This window comes from Manis javanica, chromosome 7, assembly GCF_040802235.1.
Source record: "Manis javanica isolate MJ-LG chromosome 7, MJ_LKY, whole genome shotgun sequence".
NCBI classification, from domain to species: Eukaryota; Metazoa; Chordata; class Mammalia; order Pholidota; family Manidae; genus Manis; species Manis javanica.
The window spans coordinates 4,447,526-4,464,495 of NC_133162.1; the positions used below are offsets into that span (position 1 = coordinate 4,447,526).

The 16,970-nt window shown below is 48.5% G+C and overlaps 1 protein-coding gene across 1 annotated transcript; it reads left to right on the top strand.

Moving 5' to 3' along the window:
• The first annotated feature begins 228 nt into the window (after positions 1-228).
• CLRN3 (clarin 3) lies at positions 229-13,763 on the top strand. The gene is made up of 3 exons (XM_017663819.3): positions 229-627; positions 7,000-7,179; positions 11,932-13,763. The coding sequence occupies exons 1-3, from the start codon at positions 399-401 to the stop codon at positions 12,210-12,212; spliced, it is 690 nt and encodes a 229-aa protein (XP_017519308.2). The 5' UTR covers positions 229-398; the 3' UTR covers positions 12,213-13,763.
• Positions 13,764-16,970: the final 3,207 nt, after the last annotated feature.

A 16,970-nucleotide genomic window follows, 5' to 3' on the forward strand; every position in this document is an offset into this window, starting at 1 on the left:
ATGGATTATGAATGGACTACAAAGAAAATATCAATAATTTCCAAACAGTAGGTATTCTCCTGACACGGCAGGCTGAGCTTGCCTATACAGTTATAAATTAATCATGTCATTCAGGCAGTCTCTGCGAAGACATGACCACCCCTTGTTCCTGCTGGTTGGCTGTAACCATAGCAACCCCTTACTCCAGACCAAAGTTCAGCAACTGTAAATCTTTATGGCCATGTTCACAGTCCAATGTTCATGAGTATAACCCTTCTTACAAAGAGTGAGGTTTTATATTTTACAAGAAATTATTATACTCCATTTCTAAATATTGGGCTCCAAATGATAAGGTCCAAAGCTATTATAAAAAAAAATCTTTGTTTTTTTTACCTTTGGGCCCTTACTTTCCCAAGAAAATGCCTACGAGACAGAAAATACTGATGTTCTCATCGGGCTTTCTCACAAGCTTTGGGGCTTTCATCGTCATTTGCTCTGTTCTTGCGACTCAAGAATGGATCAGAAGTACGATTGCCATTAATGACCCTTCTTCCAACGGTAGTGTTATTATCAGCTACGGACTCTTTCGTGGGAAGAGCATTCAAGAATTGAATCATGGACTTGCAGAATCAGACAAAGATTTTGAAGGTAAATGACGAGGTTATTTGAACGGGTATACTGAGACTGAGTTACCTGGGTAAGACTCATGTTGTCCTGTATTTTGGCCAAACAGCCATTCAAAAATGATTTCCTTTTAAACTTTGAGCTGGGTTGTAAATATGATCAGATATTTTTAATTTTGAAAATTCAGCATATCATTATTTCAGCTTTCTCCATTCTAATTTTGTCTATTAGCAAAAGTCTAAATCTTTCTAGCAAAGGCTCTGTTTGAATGTTTGAGTTTATTGACAAGTAAATAATTAAGTACAAATATGTGGCAGCAATATGCTCTCCAACAGCCAATAGGAACAGCCTTTTTAACTGTATTGATTGTGGGTTTTTAGTTGGATTAATAGCCTCTGTCCAGAACTTTATTAGTGGTATTTATGCAAGGAAAAAATTAAACAGAAAATATGAAAATATGGTCAACTTCTAATTCCTGTGTTTCCAGCTTATTTCTTTAACTGATTTGAATTTGTATCCTTACCTCCAAAATATCTCATTGTTGGACATGAGACCACATTTCCATTACTTCTATTAATTGTATAATTTACAGGAATTCCTAATTTTTTCCTGACTTCTTACATAAGAGTGCCCTACTCTCTCAATGAGTGGAAAATAAAAATTCATTGAGAATGAAAAGTTGAATTTAGCTAGTTATTTGACATTTGAACTTTGAATACATACTATTATGTTTTCTAAATTTGAAAGCAACATTTGTCAATTATTTAGCACCATAAATGGACTTTGCTTTGAACAGTGTTGCATAGAAGCATTACACAGGCATTACCAGGTGCTGTGAGGTCATTACCTGTTGACTTAAATATATGCATCATTTCCTACCTTATACAAATGTAATGTTTAGTCCTTGTGCAATGCAACATGGTAGGAGTTTGTACCTTAGACCCAGCTCTACATCCTAGCTCTAGTTTGTGACTATCGGTGAAATGATTTCCTTAAACTCGGAGCAACATGGTTATACTTCCGTCTTTTAGGCCTTAGCAAAAGCAGTGTCTCTCCAGTGTTCCAACAGTGTTACGTGCCTCCTCCAGTACCAGCCTCGGCCTCTCAAGAAGACAAGGAATTTTGACTTTGCAGCAAATAGACACTAAGGCTTTCAAAGCTTTTCTCACACTTCCAGCTATGTGGGTAGCATTTTCAGAACCACAGGGTGTCCTAGTCCCCGAATCTCCAGACATAGATACTTTTTAGTACAACAGCCCATGATGGTTTTTTTTTATTTTCATACAGTATCTGTTTGGAACCACTGGGTTCCAATTTGAGGTTCCAGTTTCAGTGAGAGCCTGACCCCCTCTACCCAGGAAGCTCGGAGGAGGCCAGGACAGGTCAGAGCCTGGTGGTCAGCCCTGTGTGAGTGAGGGGTCAAGACAGTGGGGATACCACAGCCAAGGATGGCCCTGGAGGCAGCAGGGCCAAGGGGCGCAATGTGGGAGCCCCAGGAGGCAGAATATTTGTATGTGCTTTGCCTGTTGCTCTACTCTTTGTTCCCGGAGGGTCACATTCCAACTTCAAGAAGTCACTGCCAGCCTCCAGGCACTGCGTGCTCCCCTGGGTGATACCTGCTCAGGACGCTCAGAGCAGGTCTTCATTGCCAGCAAACATGTAACTAGAACATATACCGTATTGTCTACCGAGAACGTTTATCATTCTGCTGCTGCAGATACACAGATGCTTTCCCTGAAGAGCATAACTACCCTGCAATGGGTCACGGCTGCTCCCCTAATGGTTTCTCATGGGGCTTATTTCAAATCAGAAACCAATCGTTGGCAGTAAATAAAATCTATAGAAATGCCACTTTCCTGCCCAGCAGTGATGGGTTGACATATCCATCTGCAAGTTAACCATGTCAGCTTTTTGGTTAAGATGAGGTTACCCCGAAAATCTCCACAGAGAAATGAGTATTGCAAATCTGTGCTGTATTTCTGCAGAGGGTTGATCACATTGTGCAAATTTGGGCTTTGGATTTTGAAATGAAAGAGAAGAGTGAAGGGACGATGGCTGATTTCAGTGTGCCAAGATAATTCAGCCAACAATCGGTCAGCTGGTTTGGAAAATAAGCAGTCACAGCCAGTAAGGAACTCTCCAGTGTGTTCGTAGATTACTCAGGCAGCTCATACTTACCAGGTGGTCTCTCAGCCTCACTTAGAGGCATCCCAGGACGTCTAACATCTAGCTGAAGAGGAGCGGGTTCTCTGTGTTCACCAGTGAGCACGTTGCCTGTGCAACTCCACAAGTTCTGGATATTTCATTTCAATCCAAAAATCTTCCCCAAACAGCTGCTCCGTGAGGAAGGGGCTTGGACACTGTGAGTAATCACGCAGAGCTCCTGGCCTCGGCGGCCTCGCCATCCAACCTTTACAGACAAGGGCTCCCCACCACTATGTCCAGCACCCTGCCCTGCTCAGGTCTCCGTGAGCGCAAGGGGGGGTGCTCATCCCGTCTGGCTACCTGCCCCCCACTGCTCACCAGGCTTTTATCCTCCCACCTCCATTTGTTCTCAGAGAACTCAAATTGTACTATTAGCCCAAGCTAAAAATAATTCGAAAGGGAAATGTGCTGCAAAAATCAATTAATTGCAAGGAGAAGAATAAATTGGGTTTATTTCTTCAAAATTTACACAAAACCCTTCCTTTTCACACTATTGCTCCCCACCTACTCCCACCCCATATCCTACTGATACTTTTCCTGGGGAGGAGCAACTTGATTGTTTGCCCCAGAGATGTGACCTCACAGGGAGGTGGAGTAAAAGGGGGTGGAAAAGCTGTCCCCTTACGCTTCTCCTGCAGAGAACCCCGATAAACTTCCCAGAGGCTGAGGACACCAGCCAAGACTTCCTGTGACAGTTCCCAGGCCATGCTCTGAGATCTGATGATTTAAGGAACCCCTACGGGGTCCACGGTGGTCCATGGTTTGGGACACGCCACCAAGGCAGGCTTCCAGGTGACCAGGTGTTCGAGGAGAGGGTGGAGGCAGTTCCCACCCACCCAAAGCCCCCGGCTGTCCCTCACTTTCCAAGGACTTAGGAAAACCAAAGCCTGAAGGCCAGAGAAGGCATGTGGGTCCTAAATGGTGACGTCTCTGTGTGCAGGAGCCCGGATGTCCACATGACCCCGTATGTCTGATGACCCACCACCCCAGCACATTCATGCCTCCCAGCTGCGGGATTGTGGCCTCTTTCCTGGGGTTGCCAGAATCCAAGCAATTAGTTCCAATTGTGAAGTGGTTTTCCTGATTCAGTACTTGGCCCCTAAAAGGAAGAGAGAACAGAATGTATTTGCTAATTTTGTAGGCAGAGAGCAGCTGTCAGATGCTGTGGGGGTTTATTGTTATTTCATTCTTGCTAACTTTCACTGAATTTTCCAGCTTCCATTGTCTGAGTTCTGAGCCAGGACAGGGAGGGGAGATACAGCTGTCATACCTGTGTGGCAGGGAATTCAGAATGCTGAAATATAATTTTTAAATACGGTAGTTAAAATAAAGATAAATTGTCACATTCATACAAAGAAAAGTATGAGTCAGTAGGCTCCAGATCAACTCTCTTCTGAAAAATCGTGTCTGTTAGATCTTACCAGCAGTCAAAATCTAAAGCTAAACCTGATTGTCACTTTCTAATTGACTCTGAAAAAGTGGACATCTCCCCACTTGCAAATGAACATCCATTTACAGCTTTTAATAAGTGCAAAAGAAAAATTCTCCAGGACACTTTGGGTGTCTTAAACACATGACATTTTTTCCACCCTGAAGTTTTTATTTTCCAGTCAAGCACCCAAATTATTTCTTATTGGCTAAACACAGTTCATTTAGTCCCCAGCAAAATTTCAATCAGTGCCAGGAGTTCCCTCCTGAGTGGCCAAGGAGAAGCCGTGCAGGTGTGGGACGGGATGCAGTTCTTCCCAGCGGTTCCCAGACTTGTAACATCTGTAGCTCTCAGCCCGGCACCTCTGAACAGATGTACCCTACTTCTTGTTTTCCCTACTCTTTTCTCCGGTGGCATTTTCCAGTAGTTTCAAAACAGGTGTGAGCTAAATTATGGCAGTAAGTGTCCCAGGCCTGACTTCTCCAGGGCACCAGCCACAGAGGCAAGAGGCTCGGCCTGAGGGTGGGGCGGCCCGGGCAGACCCCACCCATCCCTACCCGGGCAATAGGGGGGAGCAGGTAGGGCTTGGTTTTTAGATTAACCAATGTGTCAGAGTTCTTACCTGAGATGCATGCAGAGGGCTGTGCAGGGGAGGAACGAGCCATGTCAGTGGGTCATTAACTGGAGCTTGGGACACAGTCATCCCTGGATCCCAGGAGACTGCCCTTGTGTGAGTCAGACTTTGCTCCCAGGCCTGTGTCTCACGGACAGGAGCAAAATGTTCTCTGGCCAGGTGGGTGGGGTCATTGCCTCCAGGTAACTGAACTGCTGATTTCCCCTTCTGCCATCTATGGCCCCCAGCAGGTTTCCCGGGACTTGGGGAGGGGCTGACATGATGCAACAGCCTCGTGTGTGTCTTGCCTTGTCTGCAGGCTCCTCTGCGCCCCCTCCCCTCCTCTCTCAGCCCCATGCTTGCGGCCTTACCCCCCATCCTGCCGCCTCTGGCCGCTGTCCCCGAGCCCTCTCCCCACACTTCCTGCTCTATCCAGGGGCCCTTCTAGCTCATGGCCATCAGGGTGGCATCTCTCTCTGCATCAGGGTCTTCACGATAAGATCCTAACTTCTAGGGATGTCTGTCCAGTGACAGGAAATCTGCCTCCCTAATAGAGTACTCTGAATTTTAAAAATTTTGAGCTAATAGAACTTAGAAGTTCAGAAGTGGAGAGAGACTAGAGCCCCTACAGACAGTAGGATCTTGTTGGAGAGCTGTGTTGCTCTGGCCGGCATGCTTGAGACGCGGAGTAGGACTGAAGTGCGTGCAGAGCTGGATCAGGCTGGCAGGGGACGGGGGCTGTTAGTCACACTGGGGTTTATATCCCTCTTCAAACGTTTGGAAAGGCTGCCAGGTGGGAGAGGAGCAAGTGGATTAACTGTTGCTCCAAAGGGCACTCTAGGTTCTGGACAAAAAGTTGTGAAGGTGCAGATTTGGGCACAACTCCAAGAAGAACTTTCCAATAGTGAAGGCGGCACAGAGATAGGAAGGGCCCGGCTGCCTAGGGGCTCCTGCGGGCAGGTTGGCTCTGGCAGATGCAGGCAGCTCCTCCCGCTGCGTACAGCACCCTGGGCCCCCTCCAGCCCATGCAACTCTGAAATCTCTTTGCCGACTTACTTTTCCCTTATATCACTGAGACTTTCACAGAACACCTCGGTAAACACTTTCTGCAATGTGTGGCAGTCTCCCAAGGGCCTCAGCACGATGGAGAACCCTTAGAGATGTTCTCTGAATCCATGGCTGGGGGTCGAGAAAGTGTGGGGACAGTATGCCTCTGGCGTTGGTCATTTTGTGTTCTAAACAATGGAATGAGCAGAGGAAACAGATGCAGAAGGAGGCTGGCTGGTGGTCGGAAACAGGAGGTGGCGAAAGCCAGAACCCGTGGCAAATGGCCAAGGGCCGCTGAGCTTCATTTTGCACCAGCACATCCATGACTGGAGCAACTTTGCACTTGAGAAACATGCAGATTTTATAAAACTCCATTAGCACTCAGAGGGATTTAGCTCAGAAAGAAACCTGACCGTTCACCCAGAGGCTGCCTCCACTTTCAGGTCACACGGGCGCTGGGTCCTCTCTGACCCCAGGGAAGTGAGATGGGACGTGGGACAGACACCTCCACTGCACACACAGAAGTCATATACCCCACCTTCCCGTGCTCCCCCGCTCTGGTCACCTCCACCAGCCCCACCCCTCCTGGACTTCTCTGTACTGGCCGCCCCTTGTTCTCTGACGCTCCTCAGAAACCTCAGAGTCCGCCAGATCCTCACGACAGGGGCGTTCAGGGCGGCCTACCCTGTCAGTGTCTCCAAGTGGAAGCAGAGTTAGTGCTCAGAGCACAGGCACCACTGCAGATGATGACATTACAATAGTGCCCACTGGCAAGCATCTGAGGCCAGAATGTACCAAGGGAGGGTTGTCCCGCCCTGCGGCAGTCGGTTAAGAAGGCACACGGGTTCCTAGGGCTCTTTCACACTGGCGGGAATGTCCAGTTATCTCGAAGACAGTGGTCACACTCATTCACCCTCAGGTTCAGGACCTGCCTGGAGTGGGAAATGTGGACGCTGAGGCCCCTCGCCATTCTTCCAGGCCCAAGATGCCCCTTGACAATTTCCAACCCAAGTCCCTCGGCGGGTGCAATGTGAAGGGATGCCCTCCGGTCTAGAGTTGGCGTTTGCATTTTGCACTATGTACTCAGCAAACTTTGTTTTAGTTTTAAGGAAATTGAACGATTCTTCCCAAAAAGTTCTGCACGTGGTGGTTATCCTGTTCCTGGTCCTCAGTTTGTCTACAACGTTGCTGAGCGCTGGGTTTACCTTCTACAATAGCGTCAGCAACCCCTACCAGACGTTCCTGGGGCCGGTGGGCGTGTACACCTGGAGCGGGCTCAGCGGTGAGTAACCCGGACACCGGGCACTTGGGGGACAGGCATGTCCTCACTGTGTCTGCTTCTCTCTCACGCACCTGAACACACACCATCTGGGGGAGCCACAGAAATGAGGAGGAGCTACTATGTGCTGAGTGTGTGCTAGGGACAGGGGCTCATTTTGTAAATCTACCCCATTTATTAAATGTCTTTGGAAAAAATATTTTCTGTTTTAAATGCACTGATGAGAAACAGAGTGAGGTGAGGAGAGAGTGTTAGGTGTTAAAATACATAACATCACCAGTCTTTGCCCCTGAGTGTCCGATGTAAGGAGTTAAGACACACAAAGTCAGTAAAACAGTCACTGGGCTCCTGCTTTGCTTCACTCCAAATTAGGCTCCGTGTGATGCACAGAAGTACACACACATGCACACACACTTCTTTACTCTTCTTACCTCAAAGTCAACTTGGGCTAAAATCCAAACTTGACATGTCTGCATGACTGTGACCCAGAGAACCACAAACACCGTCATGGAGAGAATGTGCAGACCAACGCCCTTCCTGGAGGTGACCTGTGAGCCCAGGATGTTGATGTGGGGTTTGCTAGGCTTTTATTTGGTCGCTGGGTGAAGTAGTGGGGTGAGGGAGGCAGCCCCGGTGGCCAGAGGATCCCAGCTATGTCATGGTATTTTGGACTGTGCTAGGTTTTCACGGAGCACTTCCGCCCAGAGACTTAGTCAAGTGGGTGCCCCTTTGCCCCTGCCAGGCAGCCAAGCTTCTCCTGCTCTCTCCCTCTCTCTCCACCATGGAAACCTGATCTCAAGAGAAAGAATCTGAAGCAGCCCATCCTCCTACTGGGAGACTCTGGAGGTGGCTTCCTGTAAGTCGCAGGTTTTAGCACAGGCCAGCGTTCAAGCCCAGGAAAGATGTTCTGGGTGTCAAGGTACCGGGAGCCTCAGAGGTCGGGCTCTGTGCAGCATCCTCCTGCCCTTCCCTGAGAGGCCAACCTTACAGCAGCCCAGAACAGTGGCTGTAAGAGGCCCCCAGATCCCTATGCTGCCAGCAGGGCTGTGCTGGAGGGTGTGCAACAGGCTCTCGGGGCAGGGGAGCCCTGATGGTAGCACCAGCAGATGCAAGTGATATGCACACGCCCACTGTGGCTGTTTCCAGGCCCACGGCTGGGAAAACATGTGAGCTGGCGCCAGCATGGCCTGGATGCAAGGGAGGGCCGTGCCACTCACTGAGCAACCCGGGCACTTCTGAGATTGCAGTTCATAGGCAGACAGCAGGTGGAAACCAGACTGTCCTGGAAAACCTGATGGAAGGCTGCACCGGATGCACCCTGCTCAGCTCTGAGGATTCAGGGGCAGGCTGGTTCAGCCGTGTTCACACATGACTTGCCCTGTCCTTTCTTTTTGTGCTCTTACTACCTGGTGGTAAAAACGAGCAAACCCCCACCCCTCCCCAATTTAATGGGCCAGGCATGAAGTCCTGCGAGGAAATCTTGCACATTCTGTCTCCCAGGGGAGCCGACTGTCAGAGGCTAAGAGACTTAGTTACAGATTCAGATATTCTCAGCCACACACCAGGGGTCTTTGCCCCAAGCTGTCTCCATGAGCAATAAAACTAAAGGTGAGACTCATTAGCACTCACTGCCAGAGTTAAAAAAAATAGATTGTTTTAGTTTTTGCTCATAGAATTAAGAAGCTAAGGGAAGAAGTGGCTTCAGGCACAACTGGATTCAGGGTCCCAGCCCAGCCCATCAGAACTCAGTTTCCCTCCAGTGCTCTATACTGACTTCCCCAATGATCCCTCTGCTGCAGAGCAGCCAGGCTGCTCCTCTCAAAGGCGAGAGGCCTGCCAGAGATCCCGGGAGAAAAGACTTCTTTCCCCAAATCTCAGTCTCACTGGAATTGCCCTTCTCCACCCTTGGAAGAGTCTAACCACCTCCTTGGCCTGCGGGGTTGAATTCCCTGACTGACCCAGCAGTTGGCTGAGGACACTGATGACCTCCTGGGAGCTGGAGCTGGGGGAGGTCCCGGGAGAAGGGTCAGACACTGGTACCAGAATGAAGGATCAATGTGGGCGGCCTGAAGCCAGGCGGCCCGCGTTACTGTGTCTGCAGGCTTCAGGGTTCAAAGCCCATGCCTGCATCTCAGCAGGAGGGAAACCCTGTCCCACACGCTGCAGCTTCCAGCCTCCCCTCCACAGTTGAGCATAAGCTGACTTGGCACGCAACAGAGGCCTGTGAAGGAAAACACGAAGGAAAGGGGCCGGCAGTCTTCCCCCATCTCCACCTACTTCTAACAACAAAGAATTGTTTGACAGGGAGAGAGCTCATGCACATTCCTTCCCAGGCTTGGAGCAAGTTCTAACACACAGAAGAGGCTGAGGTGGGCAGAAAAACAATCTGAGACATTGTTGTGTAAGGAAGACATTCGCGTTCTGACAGGGGCCGGAGGAAGATCTCTGCTCAGCAGCCGGCTTTGTCTCTGGCCTCCTCTAAACGCCCCTCACACCCTCTAGATCCCAGCGCGTGGATAAGCGGGGCCTTGTCCTAAATTTGTCTCCAGGGCCTCCTGATTTTCTTCACATAAGCTTTGAGGACTGGAGAACTTCGTAAAATTTCAGTTCACATGAGGCTTGGCCCGCAGAAGGGTTTTGTACACAAAGATGCCATTGACATATGTTTGTTTTGGGTCACCTTGGCAGGAGAGCAGGGGTCAGGCTGACTTCAGGGGTCCCAGAACCAGGGGGAGGTGCCGCAAAGCCCCACCCAGGCTGGGTCTGAGCAAGCTCTATGCGGGCACAGGGAAGAAGAGGAAGTGGGTTTCCTGGACTGTTTCTGAAGCAACAGGGGCGGATTCTGCTTTGAGGAAAGTGGCAGCACCTCCCGGGTTCCTGTGCCCTCTGACCCTGGCCTGCCCTGTGCCCTCTGACCCCAGCCTGGCATGGCCTGACCTCAGCCGCAGCAGGTAGCACTGTAGGCTGAGAGGAGGCTGGGGCCTGAGGGAGCTGTGCAGACTGTCTGCTCCAGTACATTTGCTCCTCGGCCGAGGAACCCAGAGAGCAAAGGGTGATGGGGCGGGTCGCACAGTGGAAGGGAACAGATGGGACCACGAGTCAGGTTCTAAGCTTGCAGTAGTTCCTAATCCTCCCACAGGGCTTCTCCTGGCCTCTGGGAAATCCTTCTGCCCCAGAAAGCCAGGGGAGCAGGCAATGGGAGGCATCTCCCTGCCGGAGGGGCCCAGGTGCGCATCAAAGCCAGGCGTGTTCCACTTTAGAGAAAAGCGTTTAACCCTGTACTCATCCCGCCCCTTTATGACTAAACCTTTGTAAGAAATTTCACAAGAGCATAATGAAGAATAATTAAGGGGTGTGGGGTGCATAGAGCATCAGAGAAAGGGGCTCCCGTTTGAATAATTAGTGGGAAATAGCGTCATACACTAAGGATGAAGGCTTCACCAAGGACGAGTAAAACATTCCCTCTAATTAGGGCCTTTCCAAGGGCCATTGGAAAAGTTCCCTGGGTTTGACGCCAGGATGCGTTTGAGGCCAAAGTGTCCATCTAGTTCTGGGTAAATGAAAGCAGATTAAGAGTCCTTGGCATGGGTCCTGAAGGACTCCCAGCCTGGGGATTCCTGATGACCACCTCGCCCACAGTCAGGCCCCAAGTTTGCTAGACAGCCGCCCTGGGCCTCGGGGGTCTGGGACATCCTTCTCTCCCTCCTTGCGCTTTCAAACAGCTTTATCAAGATCTGAATCACATCCCATACAATTTACCCACTCAAAGGCACAAATCAATAGTTTTCAGTATGTTCACAGATATGTCCACCATGAATAGTCTATTTTAGCTCATTTTCCTAATGTCAAAAAGAAAACGCATACCCTTTGGCTATACCTCTTCCCGGCCCTAAACAACCACTAATCTCTTTGTGTCCAGCTGATCCCCTTGGGAAGATGAGGAAAGAGGTTCAGAGAACCTACACAAATCCCCCAGGCCACGTGGCCTGGAGCCTTGAACCCTGCTCTCCTTGATTCCAGAACTCTGATCTTAAAGCTTCCACAGTCAGTCTGAGGAATGTTCTCTGGTGGAGGACATCATGAAGAATAAAAAAGGGAAAATAAAAACATGTAATATTCTGTTCCAGAAAGAGTTGAGTAAGGAGGTCCTTCCTTGTTGAGTACGGCACTCCAGCGTGTATGGAGTGGAGTTGCAGCTCCCGAGCCGGCATGGGAGGCTCTGCAGGGTGTGGCCTCCTCTGTACCCTGGGCTGCAACCCTCAGCACTGCCCCCCTGGCGGCTGCTTGTCTCTCCCCACCCTGGTGCTCTGGACTCCCTGCCCAGCCCATCTTCGTCCAGGCTTCCCCTTCTGTCTGAAAGTCTCTAGTTCTTCCTCAGCTTTTCCAAGTCTTCAGACATTCCATCCTCCCTAGACAGGCCCCCTCCTGTTCACTCATTCATTCAGCACTCCCCAGTGGACCCCACCTCCTGTGGACGGGGCCCTAGGAAGCAGGCTATGTGACACGCCAGCTGTCCCACAGCCCCCTCTGAGAGGATTTGGGCCAGAAGGTCTGCCCCTAATCACACACTGCTCACACCACCATTAGCTTTTATGCCTATATCTGGCTTGTGTCTTATGTTTCTTTTACATTCTCCCCAGTGCCTTAAAGAGTGCGAACCCTAGTATAAATGTTCAGTAAATGCCCAAGGAGTACATGCTCTGTAGAGAAAATAGTATCTCACGTATCACTTACAAAACTCAATCTCCTTTGCAGCATCCTTCGTTTTCGTGGCCATGATGCTGTTTGTGGGGAACATACAGTCGAATCATCTCTCGGAGGAGCTGGCCCAGACGCTGTACCCACTGTACTCCACAGCCACTCACAAAGGGACAGCGCACAGCTATGGGTACTCATTCTGGCTCCTGCTGCTCATCATTCTCCTAAACATCGCCACCGTGGTCATCATCATTTTCTACCAGAAGGCCAGATACCAGTGGAAGCAGGAGCAGAGGAAGCCAGTGGAATATGCCCCAAAGGATGGAATTTTGTTCTGACTTCTCCACCAGGTCATTTTGTCCTTCGGTCTATTCTGTTGCTCAGCTCCCGAGCTTTAACTAGGTGGCTGGTCTGGACAATCAGCATGGCCAAGTCCTGGCTGGCTGTCACTTTGTGATCGTTAATGTATCTCATGACATTATGTTCTTCATAAACGATGTACCCTTAAAAAGGTTTCTTCCCACTCGGATGGGGAAGATGAAGGGAGAGGCCTCCATTCCATGCCGTGTCCAAAGTGGTAGAAAAACTATGAGCCTATGGACCCTCCTGACCTGGTCTCACTCTCTAAATTAATAAAGGTTTGTGTTATGCCCCTTTCCTCCAAGCAGCTCCAAGCATTTTAGCACCTATGATCCCATTCTCCTCAGGAGCCTGGGTATTTTTGTTCCACTCTGTGAATGAAGATGGTCAGGCGCAGGGCTTTGGAACCCGTCTTTTCAGGACCAGCTGCCGAAGGCAAAAGGCGAAACTTGCGGGTGAATGACCTGGTCCTCTGGGCCCCTAGTTGCTAAAGCAACTCAAACCCAGTGGTGGGCAGAAATGCTGGTGTGTGACCTTCCAATGCAGTTTTGAGGTTCTGAGGTGTGGTTTTGTATGGAAAGGATTAAGAAGTGTGAAGATTGAAGAGAGATAAGAATTATAACCCCATAGCCTATACGTGAAGGAGGTTAAATATATTTTTGGTTTAAATGGATTGTGCTGAGTTTAGTCAAAATGGAAATGCAACATTGCAACAAGTTCTAGCAACCACCACCTCAGCCAAGCCTCTGCCTGGTTACTGCAGTGTTGGCATGGGAGTAACTGGTTAGATGTGAGTGTATCACCCATCTGAAGAGTGCTGCCCAGCTGGAGGCTAGCAAGGCGTGGGCTAGAGCACCACAGCTCGTAGGCATTGCCTGAATCAAGGCAGGGCAGATGCAGGACATAGGTGCAGGGTTGCCCTCTGTAAGCAGGTGGGTAAAACTTGCTCACAGTCTCCTGAAAAGACAATGAGCACCAGAAATATTTTGGAAAGCACCAGAATGGATTCTACCGACTCTACCATAGGCTCTTCTAGAAAATCACTTTGAGGATCTTTTGGTCTTGAATATTCCACAAATTGGGTGGAACATTGGCAGGATTCTGAAGTATTCTTTCATGTCAGATGGACCTGAAGTCAAATGGAGCAGAAATCCCTTCATGTAGTTTACCAAGCAGTACCTGTATGGACAGAAAAATGTCTCCTTTATGAAGCCATCAAGAATTTATGACCTCCTTGCCTATTATTTTTTAACAGCCTGTCTCAGAAATAATATTTTTCATTCAAGAAACAATGTATTAAATATCTGTGATGTCATTAACATTGTGCCAACTCAGAGATCTGCCTCCAGGGAGCTTCCTGGTGAGCGAGCAGTCAAGGCAGACATTCAAAAAGCGGCTACTAAATTCCGTGTGAAACAGGCACTAGTCAAAAGATGGTCTCTGTATCCTCCCACCCCAAAGTCCTCCCGAGTCAAGGCTACTGTAATAAATTAACTTATTAAGAAACTGAACATATTAAAACATGATGCTCAACAGTTGACGTCCAAATTATTTGAGGCTAAAAACATTTATGTTCTTTGAAGGTCTGAACTTTATAACAGATTCTGATAATGTGCACAAGGAATGAGGAGGGAACAGAAGAAGCAGGTAACAAATCCACGCCAATGGTTGCTGAATACGCAGACACTCCGGTAGTGTACTGGGCCAAGGACACGGAGGATGTTTGGACTGTATTTATTCATCTCAGTGTTTGAACAGAGCTTGGTTTCTTTGGGGAACAAGCTATCTTAATCCTAATATCCCAGATGACCTTGAAGGAGCCACTGAAAACCTGAGAATCAGGTAAATGGAACTAAATTTTGCAATTGCAGATGTAAAGAGTATGGCTCCCTTATGTCTGAAAGCAGAAGGTAATGAAACCGTGTGTATTCAGCAGAAATTGTGTTAAGGAAAACTTGCAGGCTACTCACAAAGATAGGCAGTGCTGCAGGGCCCAGCTCAGGCCTCCCTACCCCAGCCTACAAGGTGGGCGTTTTAGCAAACCTCTGTATTGCAATGAGGGTGGCTATTGCTTCAAGGAAAAAGTGCTGTTGAATAGTAATTTGCTGCTCTAAAACCACGTGGTACATGTGCATTACATTTGTTGTACCGGAACCCCATGAAACACTATTTTGAAGGGGTCCCAGCTGGTCTATGGAACCAGAATGTCTCGAGTCATCACATGACACCCTAACTAACCTGCATGATCTTATTATGGTGAGTTGGGTGGCAAAGTTCATCCATATTTGCAAAATACATAAGTCATATAAAATATTGTGCTCTTCAATGTTTTAAGAACATAAAGTCAATGATGATAATTTTAGGGAAATTAATACTTTACACTAATGTCAAAGTGACTGGCCTCCCCCCACTGAGTCCATGCTCCCAAAGCACTGTGGATGATGGGTAACCTCCAAGTAGGCTTTACTATCATCATTATCATTTTATTTGCATATCTCAACAAACTGTGTGGATTAGGCAGGGCAGGGAAAGTTGTCTCCTTGGATAGGATACCTCTCAAGGTCAAAATCGCCATCTTGCAGCTGGCCCCATATGGCAAAGCAGCATTGGTACCCCTATACGGACATATGGCCAAAGAGGTAAAATGTCAGGAGCCTCCTTCCTCCTGGGGCTACACGGCCTCTGGCAAACCCTGTGAGTCTACAGGTTCGGTAAAGGGCAGGCAGGTGCCAAGCAAAGTTGTGGAGCAAGCTCTCCCCCACCTGCCCATCACTCACCTGGCACCCATCTTTCTCTTATACTGAAACCAGCCATCAAGTGCAGACTTGAAGCCAGGTCCTTAATGGCCTAATCCGATGTCTTTGACACAGCCTGGACAAGGACGCAGGTACGGGTTGAACACAACCCTGCCACAGATGTTATAAAGGGAATGAAATCTGGAAGTCAGAGTTAAATTAAGAACAAGGTACCCTGCAGAAGCTAAGCTGAGCAATCCCTGATGGCTACTCTCTGCTTTTTGATGCTTCCAAGAATCTTCATGAAAACTGTCAACATTAAGGATAATCATTTCCTGCTAACTTTGCATGCCATGGAATGCTACTAGGGATTGTTTTCATTTTGTTTTTTTTTTTTTAAGTATTTGGTACTTTTCTGGAAAGGTGCAAATACTTCTTTTTCATATTCTGACCAAGTGTTATCGCTCAGACAACTTATTCACACCTCAGGACTGGTAGCTGTTGTTTCCAAATGAGGCTTAAAAGAGAGATATCTTTCTTCCCTTTTTAAATTGTCTAAACTACAAATTATAATATAATTTGAAATTATGATTTTTTCCCCAAAAGTAATCTTTTAAACCTGTGCAAATATTAATTTTTTTGTTGATATTTATCTATTGTCATAAGATCTTCCCAACCAGACTTGCTGAAAATCTACTATTGAGGAAAATATATGTCGATGCTGCACATATACTTATAAAATTTATAAATTTGGGACAGGATGGCTCGAGTCAGGAGGCTTTCTGATTCTGAAATTCTAGCTGGCAGGACAGCCAGGGCTCCTGGATCCCTGAGCCCCACCGGGATCTCCTGGCCATTCACCTAGACCCCCAGGGCCTCGAGCACAGGAGTCCTTCAGCCAGGGGGTGGGAGGCCAATGCGTCCATAGCATCAGCGGGTATGGGCTCTTCTCCAGTCCTTGCTCCCTGTCCCCACCCCTCAAACATGGGTCTCATTTGGAGGCTCCATTTGTGGACTGCCCTGGAATCTCCTAGCCAGGCGTGAGAAGCTGGCAATGTCACAGCCCCTCTGAGCTTCTGTTTTCTCATGACTAAAGTATCATAAATAATAGACATTACAGTCGGTGTGAGATCAAACAGGGAAGTTCCAGAGTCAGGCAGCCTAGGGTACAGAAGCTATTGAATCTTCATCTCAGCCAGCCTCAGCCAGCCATCTGTGAAATGGGCTAACAACATCAGGCCTCACCCCCAGGCAGTGGGCATGCCCACAGCGAGGTGTGTGAGGGTGCTGCCTTCCTCCCCTTCACACAGCTGTGGGCACAGAGAGCATCTAGAAACTGTGACGTGAGGATGAGAGCATGTTGCCCCTTAGCTACTGCAGGCCACGTTCATTGTTTTGTAAGCAAGAGAGTAAGAAACAACTTAAACCCAGGGAGGTTAATAAACCTGCCCAAACTTCCAGGGCTGGCAACTGGCAAAGCAGAACCCCAAACGGGTCCTTGTCCTTTTGTATATAGTTGATGCATTTGTTCCACAAGCATTTGTTTGCATCAGGCTGGCGTGGAGTACGGGGACAAAGGACGAAAGGTCCCAGAGCTCGGTGGGGCAGGAAGGGTGGCACATCACACTGTGTCTGAGGGTCTCACCATGGAGCCCATTCACTCAGAACAAAAAGAAACAGCTTGCTCTGGCAAAGGCACCCAGTTTGTTTCAAATAAATCCTCAGCTGGGCTTGGGTGCAAAGTCTAGCTGCAGAGGATGGGGACTTTGCTCCATGACACTCCCACACTCACCCGCGACCAAAGGACTTTGTGCTCCTTAAAATAGAAAACACAGCCATTGTGACCAGGGTTGCGGTTTCATTAAAGCTGCATTCACAGAGGAACTAAGATAAGGGGGACGTTTATGAAATGGTGAATGCAGTGACCAGGGTCGCTGCGAAGCTTGCCACAGCTTCTGTTCTCTTCCTCATTCTCTTCCTGATACACGTTCTCACGCTGCC